The sequence below is a fragment of the Mirounga angustirostris genome, unplaced genomic scaffold (assembly GCF_029215605.1).
Source record: "Mirounga angustirostris isolate CCGP_5_RB_7025 unplaced genomic scaffold, mMirAng1.0.hap1 SCAF_7, whole genome shotgun sequence".
Classification (NCBI taxonomy): Eukaryota; Metazoa; Chordata; class Mammalia; order Carnivora; family Phocidae; genus Mirounga; species Mirounga angustirostris.
Window position 1 is genome coordinate 138,699,898 of NW_026991715.1, and position 20,126 is coordinate 138,720,023.

At 36.6% G+C, this 20,126-nt stretch overlaps 1 protein-coding gene across 4 annotated transcripts in view; it reads left to right on the plus strand.

Moving 5' to 3' along the window:
* The window catches only part of CDH18 (cadherin 18), a 315,869-nt gene that overhangs the window by 102,619 nt on the left and 193,124 nt on the right, over nt 1–20,126 (plus strand). For 3 of the 4 annotated variants that reach the window (XM_045888209.1, XM_045888202.2, XM_064595614.1), the window contains exon 3: nt 4,777–4,896. The exons of the other annotated variant lie outside the window; for it this stretch is intronic. In XM_045888209.1, coding sequence (XP_045744165.1) covers nt 4,777–4,896 — 120 coding nt within the window. The remainder of the gene's footprint in view (nt 1–4,776; nt 4,897–20,126) is intronic. 4 annotated transcript variants of the gene reach the window in all.

Here is a 20,126-nt window from a genome sequence, read left to right on the forward strand (position 1 = left end):
GACACATTTTATTAGCTTGCTAAGTCTCTTGTACCAATGTACCACAAGCTGAGTAGCTTAAACAACAAAAATATTTGTCTCCTTGTTCCAAAAGCTAGAAGTCTGAGGTCAAAAGTGTCAGCAGAGTCATGTTCCCTCCTCAAGTACTGGAAAAGGGTTTGTCCCAAGCCTCTCCTTTAGCTTCTAGTAGTTTGTTGGCAATTTTTGACTTTCCCTGGTTTGTAGAGGAAATTCTCTGATCTCTGTCTTCATCTTCGCATAAAGTATTCTGTGTGTGTGTATGTGTGTGTTTCCAAATTTCCTATTTTTATAAGGATACCAGGCATGTTAGAGTAGGGGCCCACTCTACTCCAGTTTGGCCTTATCTTAATTAATTACATCTACAAAGATCCTATTTCCAAATAAGATCGCCTTGATGTACTGGAGTCTAGATCTTCAACACATGAACTTTGAGGGGAAACAATTCAACCCCTAACGCACCCTGAAGAGTTCTATTTTTTTATTATCTATTTTTCCTAATGTAAAATAACTTCTAAAAGCACCAATGGTTCTTAAAATGTTGCCATCGAGGCTTCGAGTCAATAAGAACGTAAGATATGTGTAATTTTCTCTTTTGGCCTGAAACCCCCTTACCAATTCTCCTTGGTAAGAAATCCTGAAACAGTTGGCCAGGGGACTTAGTTGCCGTCCCTGCTCTTTATTTGTACCCCTACTGTGTTCAGGGGCCAGGCTGACTTTCGCTTGGGCTGTGCTGTACTTTTGCACATGCTCCCTTCAACCAGCCATCTGTGTACCCAAAGCTGTGGCCTGATCCCTTCAGATGCCACCAAAGTAGAATGATGGAGATCATTTGCTCTACCTTACTTCACGCAAATAGAATAGCCAAATACTGTGAGACCTACTACAGAGAGATGTGTAACTGTTAGTGACAGTACATTTTGACCAGGGTAGAGAGTTAATATATTTCCTTTTTCTCTCCTGGATCCCTTTTCTGCTCACTTCTCTGTGCTACTTTAAACCTTCACTTAGCACCAAGAGGCTACTTTTTCTTTTCTTTTTTTTTTCCTTTTCTCGTTGTTCTTCATTTCACTTGTCACTCCATTCATGCCTTTCAGCTTTCACTTAACAAGGCTGGACTTTTATAGACACTTTAAGCCAAGCAGAACGATTTTTTATTTTTTATTTTTTGTTTTTTTGTCATGTGGTGATCCAGTCTATTACCACAAGGGAGGTGTGATCTTGCACTATTTGTCTTTCTCAGATTTCTCTATGGAATGGTTGGTTCGGGACTATTTTTAAGACGTTAAAAATAATTTAAACCTAAATAACTATCACAAAGCCAGAGAAAATTTTTAAAATCTGAGGATTTTATAAGTGTGGCTTCTTAAAAGATGACCATTATTTTATTTATTTATTTTTTATTTTTTTTAAAGATTTTATTTATTTATTTGAGGCAGCGAGAATGAGAGACAGAGAGCATGAGAGGGGGGAGGGTCAGAGGGAGAAGCAGACTCCCTGACAAGCAGAGAACCCGATGCGGGACTCGATCCAGGGACTCCAGGATCATGACCTGAGCCGAAGGCAGTCGCTTAACCGACTGAGCCACCCAGGCGCCCAAAAGATGACCATTATTTTAATGCTTTATATCTATACTGTTCTCTCTTTCCTGAATCTCAGTAATCCTTGTATAAGCCCAGTACGATCAGCATTTTTCCAATCAGATCAAATATTTGACTGATATAATTTTATAACGCTTTATAAAGTATTATAAAGGACTGTTTATAATTTAAATTTTGAATGTAAAGAACACATAGATTTTCATTTAAAAGTACTAACTAGGGGCGCCTGTGTGGCTCAGTCGTTAAGCATCTGCCTTCGGCTCAGGTCATGATCCCAGAGTCCTGGGATCGAGTCCCACATCGGGCTCCCTGCTCTGCGGGAGGCCTGCTTCTCCCTCTCCCACTCCCCCGCTTGTGCTCCCTCTCTTGTTGTGTCTCTCTCTGTCAAAATAAATACATCTTTAAAAAAAATAAAATAAAATAAAAGTACTAACTATATTAGAATCAAGTACAGAACCTAACCTTTTATTGGTATAGGTCCATATTGTTATTTAGCCACAATATGGACTTCTTACACTTTTTAGAGCTTTGTCTGGGCACCTGCTACAGATTTAATTTTTTTTTTCAACGTGCAATCAACAAAAATGCCTCCTAAACCAACTTTTATTTGTAGATGTCTATCTACTGATATTCTCTGAACAGGTTGGAGAGATGAATGTGAGGCACGGAACAAGTGTTTTGACATCACAGGAAAAGTCCTTGGAACTTTGTTTTATAAACATAACAATAATTATACCTAGGAGTGTAATTTAACTAACTCTGCAAAGTTTAATCAAGCCAGGAAGTGTAGTGCATTATATAATGAGAAAAATCATGGTACACACACAAGCCTAAATAAGGCTCTCTCAGAATGGAATATCAGTGAGGCAAGAAAACATTTTTGTTTTTTATATAAACTTTTAATTTTGAGATCACAGATTCACATGCAGTCATGAGAAATGATATGGAGGGATTCTTTGTATCCTTACCCCATTTTTCTCCATGGTAACATCTTACATAATTATCATCTTGCCAAAACTATAAAAAATATCTTAGCCAGGATCAAAATTATTTAATCTACCAATCTTATTTAGATTTCCCTAGTTTTACGTGTGTGTGTGTGTGTGTGTTTAGTTCTATGTGATTTATCATAAATGTATGCTCATGTATCCCATACCATAATCAAAATACTGAACAGTTCTAACATCATGAGGACTTCATGTTGTTCTTTTAAAACCAGCCTCCCCTAACTCTACCTCCTTTCCTTCAACCTGGCAACCACAAATCTGTTATCAATTTCTAAACTGTCATCATTTCAAGAAGGTTAAATAAATAGAATCATACAATATATCACCTTTTGGGACTGTTTTTTTTCCCACTGGGTATAATTTCCTGAAGATTCATACAAATTGCTGCATGTATCAACAGGCTGTTATTTTTATTGCTGAGTAGTATTCCATACTATCAACTACCACAGTCTGTTTAACCATTTTCCCAGTAAAGTACATCTGAGTCATTTCTAGTTTGGGGCTACTACAAATAATGCTGCTGTGAATATCTATTAACTTTTGCAAACACGGTTTTATGCGGACATATGTTTGCATTGCTTTTGCATTAATGCCCAAGACTACAATTTGCTGAGTTGTAAGCTAAATGTGTGTTTGATTTTATAGGAATCTGCTAAATGTACATTTCCACCTGCAGTGTATAAGTGACCTAGTTTCTCAGTATTCTTGCCAGCATTTAGTGTCCCCACTGTGTTTTATTATTCATTATTAGAGATTTCTTTTAGACATCACACAGTCCTCCCCTTCTGAGTATGCATAATTGCTAATCATATTTCTGCTTATAATCTCAATGTAAAAATACTATTTAGAGGCCAGAATCTTAACATATTATTGGAAGTCCATGTGCATTTATAATCTGCTAATAAGGCTAGTCAGCCATACTACTTCTATTAAGTTTTCTAGGATGCCTTGAAGACAAAGAACAAACTTCGCTTCAAGTTGCATCTGCATTTCAACATGGAAGTAAAATCTTTGTAGTTAAACAGATATTAGGCCCTTAATAAGTGTGCCATACCTAAATAATTGAAGTACTTATTAAAACTAAAGACTGAAAATTGTCAGTGCTTTCATAGTCAAGTACCAAAATGAATGCAGAATTTCATACAGACTTACTTGATTGGGGAAATATTTTTGTTTGCTACACAACCTGAATTAGTAGGTGGAATTTTTCTAGTTAGGCAGAATAAAATATCAAGTATGCCCTATTAGATGATTCATCAAGTACATTTCATGAATAAATGAGAGCTCTTAACCCACTAAATTTACAGTGGAGTTATATAGCCCTTAAAAGATGGTTGTCTTGTTATACCTAGATCAGTTTTCATTTGGGAAAAACTGAAATATGGTATAAATATACCTAATTATGCAAATCGTATTTGAAAGATATAAACATGAAAGAAATCAGAAGAATACAACCACTAATTTTACCTCAAAATACAGTATTTTAATGTTTATAAATTCCTTTAAAGTACACTTTAATTTTCAAAAATCCAGTGTAATAGGCATATTCTGATACCCATTGTATAAAGATAATTATGTTGGTACTATATAGAAGAACCTAAAGGAATGAGAACTGAGCCTTGGAGACCAGTTAGGTGACTCATTAATAGTCCATGTAAGAAATAAAGATGGCATAAATGATGGAAAATGGTTTGAATGTACTATTTTGTTGCCACTGATAATTTAATGTCAACTCACCCGCATTCCCCCCAATCACAAACCATCCAATCTCCCATTTTCTGAATAGGTATGTAACATGCAATGCATGTTCTCACCCTGCCTTTAACTTTACCCCACAGTTGAACACCAGTTTGATTCTTTTTTCTTGATCATCAATCCAATCTAACCCTGATTATGTGTCAAAGAGGCCTTTCACAATGTTATTGGCACATAAAAAAATGTATTAAAATATGGGAAATCAAATATTTCCTTTGGTCTCTCATCTGGTACAGTTGTTGGCAGGGGAAAAAAGCAAGATAAATCCAAGAATTCTATTTCATAAGATACATCCACTATAGTGTTCCATAGGTATGTCAGAGTAACCTGTTTCTGTGTATAAGTCACATGCTAAATGTTACCGCACACTAAAATTTGTTTTCCTGAATGCACAGGTACCTCTGTTCTACAGGTGACAGCTACTGATGCAGATGACCCTACCTATGGAAACAGTGCCCGCGTGGTTTACAGTATTCTCCAGGGACAACCCTACTTCTCCGTAGATCCTAAAACAGGTTAGTGCATTTTTGTATAATTTGTGTGCATGTGCGCTAGAATAGAAGAAAGCAATGTTTTTATTTCTGTGTCTTCTCCTCCATCAGACATTGTTGTTTTAGCACATTTTAAAATGTTCTTGCTTTTTCTAACATGATGTAATTGAATAATTGAAGATAAATTCACTGTTTTCCTTAATATTTTGATTATCCATCACTTATACCAGTAAAAATTTCTTATCTTTGCATATCCCTGTATCAATTACTTTCTGCTTAAAACAAATATAGAGTGTTACATCCAATGAGATTTTCGAGTGTATCATTTGTTAGGTTTACATATTAGATTTAATTCTTTGCCAAAGATGTTAAATAATTTATTGAGAGTTTCCATACTTTATTTGAATTTGATTGTTACATAAGTTTTTATATGTTACATTGGGGGAATTGTTATGTCTTTTTTTTTTAAAGATTTTATTTATTTATTTGGGAGAGAATGAGAGAGAGCACATGAGAAGGAGGAGGGTCAGAGGGAGAAGCAGACTCCCTGCCGAGCAGGGAGCCCCTATGCAGGACTTGATCCCAGGACTCCAGGATCATGACCTGAGCCGAAGGTAGTAGCTTAACAAATTGAGCCACCCAGGCGTCCCTGTTATGTCTTGAACTGAGGTTTTTTGCTAATGAGAAAATTCTTCAGTCTTTAAATATTGTGTTATGTAAGATAAGTTAACTGAGAGTAAAGACAAAAACATATGAACTTTTTTTTTTGAAAAAATGGGAATTCTCTCTTTCCTCTCTTTTTTTTCTGTCCAAAACAATCATGTCATATTATGTGATGTCAAAGAGGGAATGGAAGATACTCAGTAAGGCATTATAGGATTATATTCAGCAGCATAATCTAAAAACCACAGAGAGCTCATGATCCCATTGGCAAATAATTTGTTAATAAAAAGTTGACTGAACATAAACCATTTTGAAAGTAGCCAAATGTTCAGTAAGAATGAGTTTCAAGTTTTACTAATAATTTCAAAGATATACATAATCATGAGACACAGATGAAGAGAGAGATCCAGGATATTCCAGAGGTTCCTAGGTCCTTTCTAGTTACATTAGATTCATTCTGAATCGGATTAACATGTGTGATTATCAAGTAATGGGCACAGGCACATAACACAGAAGAAAGCCATGTTTTTTTGTAAATATCCCCTTATACTCCCATAATTACATAGCATACAAAATATTTTTCAAGGAACCCTGCTTCATAAGTTCATAGATTCCAGGTTTGTTTACCATTATCTTAGACAAGGTACATCCAGCTGAAAAGATGCCAACATACTCTCAGTAGTTAATATAATTTGAATGCTAGGAATATTGTCATTATCATGTTTTCAAGAGGAATCCGCCAGCGTACTTATCTTCTTTCTTTCCCTGGTGTGTTCCAACACGTAAGTACACTGGACAAGAATAGAGCTCAAGCATACTGCTTAACTTCTATCATAATTTATGAAGAAAATAATGAATATGTATAGATAGGTAATTGAAGAATATGTACATACATATATGCATTATAATTATAAGATAAAGTATATATAATGAGTATCAGATAGGCAAGTCCTTTTAGTACCAAGATAGTATTAAATATTCAGAAATAAAAATGTTAATTAATATAGTAGTCAAAGCTCTGGGATAAAAATATACATATATTGTATATATTGTTATTCTGGTAGGAGAGTTTAGAATTAATTGAAAAAAAAGTTTTTTATTGAAATATAGCTGACATATTACATTGCATAAATTTAAGGTGTACCGTATGTTTGATACATTTTTATATTGTAATAATATTGCCATGTGACCATAAAAAATCTTAGGACAAATGGAAATGCTATTTAATATTGGTGTTGCTCATTTTGTTCTATTTTCCCAACAAACGTGATAGTTTTATATATGAAATACATATATTTTTCATTTTATTTATTTTTTTAAAGATTTTATTTATTTATTTGAGAGAGAGAGAGAGAAAGCACGAGCAGCGGGGAGAGGGAGAAGCAGACTCCCCATTGATCAGGGAGTCCAACGTGGGGCTCAATCCCAGAACCCTGGGATCATGGCCTGAGCCAAAGACAGATGCTTAACCGACTGAGCCATCCAGGTGCCCCTATATTTCTCATTTTAAATATGCATCTCCTGGGTGGCTCCGTCGGTTAAGTGTTTGACTCTTGATTTTGGCTCAGGTCATGATTTCAGGGTCATGAGATCAAGCCCCGCTTTGGGCTCCAACACTGAGAATGGAGCCTGCTTAAGATTCTCTCCCTCTCCCTTGGTCCCTTCTCCCCCTGCTTTCACATTCTCTCTCTCTCAAAATAAATAAATAAATTAATTAAATAAAATGGGAAAGAAATGAGGATACTGTGTTTCAGTTAACACACATACCCACCCACAAATATGCAGAACACACATAGCTTCAGTCCATTTACTCCTACGCATAACCAAATATTTATAAGTATTATATTTACTTAATAGATTATTGCTAATATATAGACATCATATACAGATTTTTAAAAATTTTCATCCACTCTGAATTTGTTAACAATGAAATACCAATTCTGCATGTATCTGTGTGTCTGAGGGTCTGAGAATGTTTGCATGTGTTTGTTTGAAGACATGCATGAATTTGCATTTGTGCGCATGGGTACTTTGGATGGATAAGCACACTACTGAGGACACGATTTGACTAGCGTTGGACACTGTGATAGTTTGTGCTTTAGTAAAGAAAGTACATCAAAAACATAATATTCAAATAAAAATTTCATTTGGTTATACATGTTTATCATAGATTAACTAAGTACTCCATTAAATAAATAAAAATCATCTGAAACATAAATAAGCTGCTATTCAAATACTGCTCTATGATATTGCCATTACAGTCCTTTGCTCCCTTAAGCAAGATGATTTATTAAATGCAAGTATACCTCTTTGTTGATATGTCTTAATTTCAATATTATATTGACTGAAGCATCATAAGAATCTATGGATATATGTCCTAATGTAAAAATTCTTTAAATATGCCAGTCTCTTAGATAGCTGTTTGTAGAAAGCGCTACAAAACAAAATGTTCATTATTCTCTTTAGTAAGACAATTTGGTAAATTATGCTTAAAAGATATATTATTGTGCAATTAAACATCCTCAGAACTAATGAATTTAGTGGAAATTGTGCTTAAAATGACTGGAATAAAATACAAATATACTGAAAACTAAAGGATCAGTTGCAATGGATAAGATGTTATATAAGAAGTGTTGGGATAATGGTTACTTAGAATAGTAACATTTTCATAGTATCATTTTTCTTCTATGCTTTGGTTTGGCATGACTCTATTTCAATATGTCTCCAGTTACTTTCAATGAAGATGAATTATATTGAAGGAATTTTTGTGACCAAATAGAGTTGTGAGTGCTCATGGTTAAAATCAGGACTTTGGGTTGCCTTGTTTTTATTGTGTTAAAAGATACAGTTGGTACTCACCATAGTTGTCCAAAGATGAGTTGCCCATAAGACCTTGCTGCCTATTTTACAAAACATCCATGAATTGCTGTATCCAAAGAAATGAATTATGTTGCTCTTGATTTGCTATACTATTCATAACTGATTTAATAAGGTATGTATTGTTTTACACTGAAAATTTGTTAATTAGTATGATGAAAATAAGTCTTGTGAATCATCTATTGTTTTAAATAAGTTTGGTTGAGTTAACTATGTCATAATGTTTGCTTAATGTATAACAACAAAAGAAGAGCGCCCATTAAAAAGTGATATTTTAACATTATGATGTTAAAGATGCAGAAAATTATGAAAGAATAAACTAAAGGAGAAGACAATGAGATATAAAAGATATAATATTTCTGTTCAGATTCATGTAGAAAATATGTTAATGTAAGCTTAATGAGTAAATTCTATTTGAAGATATTGATTTTAATTCAGCAAGAGAACACTTTCAAATTTAGTAAGTGAAGTAACCATTTTCATGCTCATGAAAACATTTAACCCTAAGCAAGGCATGTTGAGGAAGGCTGATGAGTGAGAAAGCCAGGGGAAATGGTCAGAGAACCAAAGTTAAGAAATCTGGGCTGATCCTAATCCAGTTAACGGAGCATCAACTGCATTAAAAATAAATCAATATATTTCTAGGAAGAAGTTGCTTTGGCTGAGGTCAAAGAGGTTGCTGCCTGTGTTCTCCTTTAGGATTTTGATGGACTCCTGTCTCACATTGAGGTCTTTCAACCATTTGGAGTCTATTTTTGTGTGTGGTGTAAGAAAATGGTCCAGTTTCATTCTTCTGCATGTGGCTGTCCAATTTTCCCAACACCATTTGTTGAAGAGACTGTCTTTGTTCCATTGGACATTCTTTCCTGCTTTGTGGAAGATGAGTTGACCATAGAGTTGAGGGTCCATTTCTGGGCTCTCTATTCTGTTCCATTGATCTATGTGTCTGGTTTTGTGCCAGTACCATGCTGTCTTGATGATGACAGCTTTGTAATAGAGCTGGAAGTCTGGAATTGTGATGCCGCCGGCTTTGCTTTTCTTTTTCAACATTCCTCTGGCTATGCAGGGTCTTTTCTGGTTCCATACAAATTTTAGGATTATTTGTTCCATTTCTTTGAAAAAAGTGGATGGTATTTTGATGGGGATTGCATTGAATGTGTAGATTGCTCTAGGTAGCATTGACATCTTCACAATATTTGTTCTTCCAATCCATGAGCATGGAACGTTTTTCCATTTCTTTGTGTCTTCCTCAATTTCTTTCATGAGTATTTTATAGTTTTCTGAGTACAGATCCTTTGTCTCTTTGGTTAGATTTATTCCTAGGTATCTTATGGTTTTGGGTGCAATTGTAAATGGGATCGACTCCTTAATTTCTCTTTCTTCTGTCTTGTTGTTGGTGTATAGGAATGCCACTGACTTCTGTGCATTGATTTCATATCCTGCCACTTTACTGAATTCCTGTATGAGTTCTAGCAGTTTTGGGGTGGAGTCTTTTGGGTTTTCCACATAGAGTATCATATCATCTGCAAAGAGTGAGAGTTTGACTTCTTCTTTGCCAATTTGGGTGCCTTTGATTTCTTTTTGTTGTCTGATTGCTGTGGCTAGGACTTCCAGTACTATGTTGAATAGCAGTGGTGATATTGGACATCCCTGCCGCGTTCCTGACCTTAGGGGGAAAGCTCTCAGTTTTTCCCCATTGAGAATGATATTCGCTGTAGGTTTTTCATAGATGGCTTTTATGATATTGAGGTATGTACCCTTGAACCCTCCTACACTGTTGGTGGGAATGCAAGCTGGTGCAGCCAGTCTGGAAAACTGTATGGAGGTTCCTCAAAAAGTTGAAAATAGAGCTACCATATGATCCAGCAATTGCACTACTGGGTATTTACCCCAAAGATACAAAAGTAGGGATCTGAAGGGGTACGTGCACCCCGATGTTTATAGCAGCAATGTCCACAATAGCCAAACTGTGGAAAGAGCCAAGATGTCCATCGACAAATGAATGGATAAAGAAGATGTGGTATATATATACAATGGAATATTATGCAGCCATCAAAGGGAATGAGATCTTGCCATTTGCAACGACGTGGATGGAACTGGAGGGTATTATGTTGAGTGAAATAAGTCAAACAGAGAAAGACATGTATCATATGATCTCACTGATATGAGGAATTCTTAATTGTAGGAAACAAACTGAGGGTTGCTGGAGTGGGGGGTGGGGTGGGGGGGATGGGGTGACTGGGTGATAGACACTGGGGAGGGTATGTGCTCTGGTAAGCGCTGTGAATTGTGCAAGACTGTTGAATCTCAGATCTGTACCTCTGAAACAAATAATGCAATATATGTTAAGAAAAAAAAAAAAAAGAAGAAGAAGGTAGTGGGAGGGGAAGAATGAAGCGGGGGAAATCGGAGGGGTAGACGAACCATGAGAGACGATGGACTCTGAAAAACAAACAGGGTTCTAGAGGGGAGGGGGGTGGGAGGATGGGTTAGCCTGGTGGTGGATATTGAGGAGGGCACATTCTGCATGGAGCACTGGGTGTTATGCACAAACAATGAATCATGGAACACTTCATCTAAAACTAATGATGTAATGTATGGGGATTAACATAAGAATAAAAAAAAATCTTAATTTAAAAAAAAAAAAAGAACCACTTCCCTTGACTTAGTTCAAAGACAAAGCCAAAAATCCACCATCTTTAGATGGTCTTTAGAACAGGATCGGGGGATTACACAAGAGGTGGGTGTGCAGTTTTGAATTAAGAATTCAAATCTCTTAATGGCCATGGAGTTTATAGCCCCTTGATGATTCTCTCGGCTTTTTTCAGTCAATAATCTATTAATTACTTTGTGTTACCTTAGCTATTGCATATATGTTATGTCTGTGCCTATTTCAGATAAATTGTTGAATCCTCCTGATGGTAAGTTCACAAAACCTGAAAACCTGGATTATCAACCTGATGTCAGGGAAAACAGAGGGATATGCTGGTTTACAAAATTCCAGATGAGCTTTATTTACAATTGATTATAACATTAGCAGTGGTGAATTTGACCGTAGTTAATATGAAACATATAAATCAGCAATAGTCAATAATGGCATCTTTGTGTCTATATAAATAGTACTCATAGTGAGTTTTTGCTACTCCTAATAAAGACTATTGGAAGAGTTATCTAATTTAATATAGATGTGCTTATAATTTAACTTGAGTCATTTTTCATACAAACTTCATATGTTTTTACTCATTAAATAATGAGTATTCAAAAGAAAATACAGCAGCTGAGAACATTTCTGTTGATAAATTCTACATTTAATTTTCAGGTACATAAAAAAATAAGACTAGATAAGGCCACCTTTTAATTATGCACATTCTGCATGGAGCACTGGGTGCTAGATATTCTTTTTTTTTTTTTTTTTCAACACTCCTGGGGCATTTTAGCTCTCAAGTGGTTTCTGCTACATGTTGCTAAAAAAGGGTAGACATTGAGTTTCAAATCTTTTGTCAAACCCTTCTGCACTAATAACAGCAATTCCGCAGGTAACAGGACACTTGACATCCAATAAAATATACTGTACCTAGTAATGCCTGTGGGTTCTAAAGTCACAACCATTATTACTTATTTTTACAAGCATTATTGTAAACAAAGAAATTGTTTACTTGTCCTTCCAATGAAAAGATTAATGTATTTAGTTATGTTATAGTTTAATTAATATAGTATAGTACAGTAATTCATATTTATTATTTTTCCAAAATACTAAGGTTTATTCCAAAATGATTTAAGGATATTTCATGAGCAAATCCAAGGATGTTACTTAATATCATAGTAAATTGATCAGGTTACTTAAATGTTATGTCTCTGTTTGCTTGTCTGTAAGTATGGAAAAAAAGCTAAATCTAATGAGAAAATTAATGCAATGCTCTTAGCCCAGTCCTTGGAAAGATATAGGTAGTTAGTAAATTTCTCTTGTTTACTCTCTTTCCTTTTAAGATTAAGAAGAATTTCCAAAATTACATAGTGTGCCACGACAAGAGTTTGAAATAACTTACCTGAAATAGGAAAAAAAAATAATTTTGTTTGAAAGAATTTTTAGTCCACATAACTCTACAAAAATGTGAGTTCCACATATTAACTTGTATATAACTAAATTACACTTCTTTTCAGGCATTTATTTATTGATTTTTCTTCTTTTCAGGCATTTAAAGAAAGTTTTGTAAATATTTTTATTAAGACAAATGTAGAAAATTTTTTTATTATGTTAATCACCATACATTACATCATTTGTTTTTGATGTAGTGTTCCATGATTCATTGTTTGCATATAACACCCAGTGCTCCATGCAGTATATGCCCTCTTTAATACCCATCACCAGGCTAACCCATCCCCCCACCCCCCTCCCCTCTAGAACCCTCAGTTTGTTTCTCAGAGTCCATAGTCTCTCATGGTTCGTCTCCCCCTCCGATTCCTCCCCCTTCATTTTTCCCTTCCTACTATCTTTTTTTTTTTTTTAACATATAATGTATTATTTGTTTCAGAGGTACAGGTCTGTGATTCAACAGTCCTACACAATTCACAGTGCTCACCATAGCACATACCCTCCCCAATGTCTATCACCCAGCCACCCCATCCCTCCCACCCCCCACCACTCCAGCAACCCTCAGTTTGTTTCCTGAGATTAAAAATTCCTCATATCAGTGAGGTCATATGATACATGTCTTTCTCTGATTGACTTATTTCGCTCAACATAATACCCTCCAGTTCCATCCACGTCATTGCAAATGGCAAGATTTCATTCCCTTTGATGGCTGCATAATATTCCATTGCGTGTATATACCACATCTTCTTTATCCATTCATTTATCAATGGGCATCTTGGCTCTTTCCGTAGTTTGGCTATTGTGGACATTGCTGCTATAAACATTGGGGTGCACATACCCCTTCGAATCCCTACATTTGTATCTTTGTGGTAAACACCCAGTAGTGCAATTGCTGGGTCATAGGGTAGCTCTATTTTCAACTTTTTGAGGAACCTCCATACTGTTTTCCAGAGTGGCTGCACCAGCTTGCATTCCCACCAACAGTGTAGGAGGGTTCCCCTTTCTCCGCATCCCCGCCAACATCTGTCTTTTCTGACTTGTTAATTTTAGCCATTCTGACTGGTGTGAGGTGGTATCTCATTGAGGTTTTGATTTGGATTTCACTGATCCCAAGCAATGTTGAACACTTTTTCATGTGTCTGTTGGCCATTTGGATGTCTTCTTTGAAAAATGTTTATTCATGTCTTCTGCCCATTTCTTGATTGGATTATTTGTTCTTTCGGTGTTGAGTTTGATAAGTTCTTTATAGATTTTGGATACTAGCCCTTTATCTGATATGTCATTTGCAAATATCTTCTCCCATTCTGTCAGTTTGTCTTTTGGTTTTGTTGAGTGTTTCTTTTACTGTGCAAAAGCTTCTTATCTTGATGAAGTCTGAATAGTTCCTTTTGCCCTTGCTTCCCTTGCCTTTGGTGATGTTTCTAGGAAGAAATTGCTGCGGTTGAGGTCAAAGAGGTTGCTGCCTGTGTTCACCTCAAGGATTTTGATGGACTGCTGTCTCACATTTAGGTCTTTCAACCATTTTGAGTCTATTTTTGCATGTGGTGTAAGGAAGTGGTCCAGTTTCATTCTTCTGCATGTGGCTGTCCAATTTTCCCAACACCATTTGTTGAAGAGACTGTCCTTTTTCCATTGGACATTCTTTCCTGCTTTGTTGAAGATTAGTTGACCATAGAGTTGAGGGTCCATTTCTGGGCTCTCTATTCTGTTCCATTGATCTATGTGTCTGTTTTTGTGCCAGTACCATACTGTCTTGATGATTACAGCTTTGCAGAAAATTTTGAATGACAACTTAGAAGGAAATAAGTTAGACATGGAAATAACTAGCCTTTTATCTTTAGAATTGACTGTCCCAACTCAAAATAGTGGGTCTAGATGAGATAAAGTGGCATGCTATCAGTGAAACAATTGTTATTAATGCACAGGTCTTGACCAACAATAGCTCTGATTCTCAAAAATGACCTTCCCTTAACATTTTGTAGCAAAAAGCAGTCAGCTATAAAAATGCACTCAGTGGAAGACCTCAGTGAGTTTCTTAGGATGTAACTGAAAACAAGGTTTCAACATTCTTTGCCCAGTGTACATGATGTAATTAAATTCATCAACAATTATGTTTCTATTTAACTTCTTTAATTTTATTTCAACAGTGAACAAAAAATTGTTTGTGTAAGATCACTGTGCATAAAAGATGTAGAGCATCTCTTTTTAAAAGTTTTGTGGGTTTCAATATTAATTTTGCATAATTCCAAATGAAAATCTACTTGAAAATAGTTTTTTTTCCCAGAATCAGTTTTTTATATTTATTAATAGCTCAGCTGTTAAAATGCTTAATTTATGGTCCACAAAATCTGCAGAAGGGAAAAAAGTCCATAGTAGAATATATTTTGTCATTTTTTCTTATTCATAGCCTACTCTAATTGATATAACAATAATTGCACAAATACATTTTTAAATAATTTCCTATAATTAACTGCATAATAGACTTTTAAAAATAGTTAATTAGTAACCCCAATTCTAAAGAATTTGCTTCTCTTAGAGAAGAAATCATGCATTAATTCAGAACTGTGTCATGTTGCCAAATTACTGAAAGAAACATTAGCTCACTTTTTTTTCCACTTTCTTTTCTTTAGGGAAGAATTCTAAATAGTTTCTGAAATGTAGCAGAGTGTATGGGGATTAACACAAGAAGTCCATTTTATATAGCACGTAAAAAATAAACAGTTAATGAACTGTAGTAGACACTGGTGGTTGTCCACTTAATTATCAATTTCTCATTTTGCTGGTCCTATTAGAACTCTAATTTTGCTCATTGTAGCAACATACTCAGCTAAAAAGCTAGATTTCCCAGCTTCCCTGTAACTACTGTGACGTCGTTCTAACCAGGGAAATATAAAAGAAAGACCATTGGAAGGTTTTTGATATGTCTGTTTAGGTGCCAGTGCTTCCTCATTTTGCCTTCCCATCTTCTGGATTTAAGCATACGCATAATCATTGGAGGTACAGCAACTATCTTGTGACAATGAGCACATGAGATGAAAGTTGCATGGAAGAAACTGGTGAGCAAACCCCTGGCAGTGAAGTTACTCTGTCTGAATAATTTTTGTGCAAACAGAGACAGTGCTGATACCTGACTTTTGTGAAATGTGCTTTGCAGACCAGTAAACCGCCTTCCCAGCGCAATGAGCTGCCCACACAGGTGTAGAGCTGGTTCTCCTAGACTACTTTCATTCCTCTCAATCCAAAATCCAGGATCCATAGAAAACGCACAGTGCTTTCTGTATATGAGTAGCCATTTTACAGTTCTAGTGCCAGCACTAAACTAGAAAAGGAGATTTTTCACACTGACTTGAATATCAAAAGGTATATTAATTGTTGATATTCAGGGAGCTCAGAGAATGAAACCAAAGATAATTTTCTCTGACAGGCCATTGAAAATGTATATCTGAAAAATAATTTTAGCTGTCATCAAGATGTAGCAAATACACTATTCAACACTATAGATATCAGATAACTCTCCTACTTCATCACGAGGAGATCATCATGTCCTGTTTACATCAACAGAATTAATAATATCTATCAAATTTAATTGCTATGGATATAGTTCTAATGAAAAAAATATATAGGTTAGTGTTCTATGTTAGTTACACTATTTGTTACAGCCTTAGATAGATCCATATAATTGAAATGGTTTGACTTGGGACACTTAAGTGAATAAGATTTTATTTATTTATTTGACAGAGAGAGACACAGCAAGAGAGGGAACATAAGCAGGGGGAGTGGGAAAGGGAGAAGCAGGCTTCCCGCAGAGCAGGGAGCCCAATGCGGGGCTCGATCCCAAGGCCCTGGGATCATGACCTGAGCCGAAGGCAGACGCTTAACGACTGAGCCACCCAGGCGCCCCCACTTACGTGAATTTAATGGTATGTGAGCTAAACTTAAATCTGTTAAACAAGCAAATGAAAAAAGGAAACCATTTGAATCCATTTTTTCCTCAAATGTCAACTTCTTGCAACTATATTGACCAACTATTCCCTAGAAAGGGAAAAAAAGTAATCTCTTTGAACATAAAATAGTAGTGATAGGAAGTGATAGGAATCAATGTTGGTTCATGGTAACCTGTTTTATACAATTTCTTCCTGGTAAAAACATATTTATCTTATGTAATTTCTGATTGTTTGTTGTTACATTATAGAAATGCAACAGATATTTGCAAATTGATTTTCTGTCCTGCAACTTCACTGAATTCTTTTATTAATTCTAACAGTTTTGGGTGGAGTCTTTAGGGTTTCCTATATAGTAATAGCATTTTATCTGCAAATAGTGACAGTTTTACTTCTTTCTTTCCAATTTGAATGCCTTTTATTTCCATTTCTTGCATAATTGCCCTGGTTAGGACTTCTAATACTATGTTGAATTAAAATGGTGAGAGTGAGCAACCCTGTTTTGGTCCTAGTATTAGAGGAAAGGTTTGTAGCTTTTCACTGTTGAGTATTGTAGGAGTGCTAACCACACTGACTTCATCTTTGGCCATCCATCTTGTTTTCTCCTCTGGTGCCTAGATGGTGCCATTTTAGATAACTAGCAGAGATCCTCTGGCTCACAGATGGTGCAGCCTTAGGTATCTACCCTGTGACCTCATCACCACTGTTGTCACTCTAGAAGGGCTGGGGATTAAGGTCCAAGTAGGAACAGAGAATAGGGGCTGAGAGTAGCTGCCTTGTGCTCTGGATCATCCATCTGCCTGATTGCCCCATCAGTAAGTTACCTGAATAAAACTCTGTATAAATGTTATGGAGTGGTTTGGTTGGTTTTTCAGTATTAAAGTGTCTTCTCAGTCTGGAGGGTACGTTACTGACCCTCCTTCACCTTGAAATAATTTGCATAGTCATCAGGATGCAGAAAAATGAAACAAGCAAGCATAAAGGGACTGTAACAGGGGAAAGCTCCTTGTCCATGCCAGTGTGGGGAAGGGTAGAGCCAGGGAACCCATTGGAGGTAGGTGAAAAACCAGGTTGGGCAGCCACCTCCATGTGGGGAGCCTTGGTCAGGTTTTTTGAGCATTTTGGACCAGTGTATGAGTACAGGGACGCCCCTAAAATGCCTAAGGAATGGTTAAATATCTTATTCAAAAGAGTAGAGTAAAGGAAGTAGAGAAGGGAACGCGAACACGCCACTGTAGCAGTAGCTTGGCCACTGATCCTTGCCTTAAGATGCATCACAGAAAAGGAATTATGAGTAAGAAGAGAACTGGAACAGACCCAAGAAGCACTGGCTTTGGAAAAGGATGTACAAGCTTCATATTCCTCTAATACAGACATTATGTCCAAAAGAATTCAAAAGCAAGAAGAGCAGTTAGAAATTATGGCGTGTAAGGTGGCAAAGATGTATGAGCACATTAGAGTGACAACTATTAGGTCTTAAGAGAATTGGGACCCTAAATCATGAGACCCCTGGGGTAATGATTCCTCTGATGAGGACATTATCATGGAGGAGGAAAATGATTTTCAGACAGGACTTTGGATTCAAACAAAGACCCAGGCCACTCATGAGCCCAGGGATGACCAAGAAGAAATTTCCACTAGTCAGAAAACAGCCCTGAGGGAATGTTCTGCAGCTTGGTGGAGCTAACCAGCTAATTTTAAGCAAAAGGGCTGAGAAGGGCTGGCTTCTTGGGTGTAACCGCTGTGGGATGCTGGGGGAAAGGGTATTCTGTTAAGTGGATTTCAAATGTCAAAAACGGCCGCAGTCATTTCTGGACCTGCCTGATGACAAGATTATACAACACAGGCATGGGTGAGGATCAAAGGTGCTTAGCTAATTTGACTGATTGGGTAAATGTTAGCATTAAGTTAACCTGGCCTAATGAAGGGGATGTTCTCTCGCCTCCGTTTTGCTGGACTTCTAAGGAAGAACTAGAAGAAATTATACATGAACTGGGAATGAAACATGCCATATAGCCTCCCATCTTCTGGATTTAAGCATACGCATAATAATAAGCATATGTATTTTAGAAGCCCACACAGAGACTTGTTTTCCTCTGGTATTGAAGACTGTATCTTTGAGGCTGACTCAAAGGCATGAGACCTTTGAGACCCCTCATCGTATAGGACTTTAGTATCTGGCCTCTATGGTTAATGGGCCCACTGTTATAATAGCAGCTATGGTGGCTGATTAACGGAAACCAGAAGAATTCATGATGAGGGAAATAGATTGAAAAACAGAGGATTCTGCTGATGATAAAATATCAGCAGGGGGGATCCATTAAGGTCTCTTGTAAACTCGTGGCAATATCTGGTATTATCAGGGACCCCAAGAGAAAATTTAAACAGACAACCCAATTTGGTCTTGCTAAACCTGTGGAAGGCACTGCCTAAGGGAAAGCAGTTTAGCCCCTTGGAGGAAGGCTCAAAAAAGTCAGGTGTGTCATCAGAGTGCTCCTCCACTAATAGAGGAATTTCAGGGGTAGATACCTCCTACCCCTAGAGACTAGGGGTTAGGCCAGTGTTGCTCACCAGGGGCCCCGTGTGGAGTTAACCATTTACTGGTCTTAGAAATTTCAGAGGGAAATAAAGGCTACCGATGGTTGCAAAGGGCAAATTATCAAGGTCCCGACAAACCTTGATAATACCTTGATAACAGAGGCTTCCTCCCTGCTGTTTTGTAGTGCGTATTTCCTCCATTCCTTAGTATATTTTGGGCGTAGATGTTCTGTAGGATCTGGATCTAACTACAATGACAGGTGAATTCAAGTTGCATAACATGCGACGATTTATCCTCCCTGTCTCAGGCAGCCATGCCATTACAGGTATACTTCAGGTCTCACTGATGGGAGGTAAATACCAACAAGATCCATGGTCCAGGTCAACCAGTGAAATTTCTGGGCATCATCTGGCCGGGTAATACGAAAATGATGGCTAAGGCAGTCATTGATTAAAATACAAGCCTTTCTATTCCCTAAAACTGTAAAGGAATTACAGGCTTTTGTTGGTTTATGGGGTTCCTGGAGACTTTATATTCAATCACAGACATTAACACCTTTCTATGCCTTGGTTAAGAAGGGAAGTTCATGGAATTGGGGTGTTAACTAACCAGAGGCTTTCTTACAGGCAAAAATGTTCTAAAAGAGGTAAGTGCAGGTCCTGAGAGTATTTATGCCAGACATGAATTATATATTAAGTTTATATACAGAAGGGTTTGGCTGGGGCTTCTGACGATGATAAAATGAGAAATCGATTACAGCCATAAAGATGTTGGGGGTGGAATGTAAGAGTACTGACAACACTAACTCTATAGAGTATAGAGGATATATTACTGACCCTTCCCACCTCATAATAAATATATTGTTAGCTGTGGGTTTGTCATATATGGCTTTTATGATGTTGAAGTAAGTTCCCTGTATGTCCACTTTGTGGAGTTTTTAATCATAAATCAATGGTGAATTTTATCAAATGCTTTTTCTGCATCTATATGATTTTTATCTTTCATTTTGTTAATATAGTGCATCTAATTGATTTGTGGATGTTGAACCATCCTTGCATTCATGGAATAAATCCCACTGATCATGATGTATTGTTCTTTTAAATGTATGGCTAAATTTGGTTTGCTAATATTTCCGTGAGTA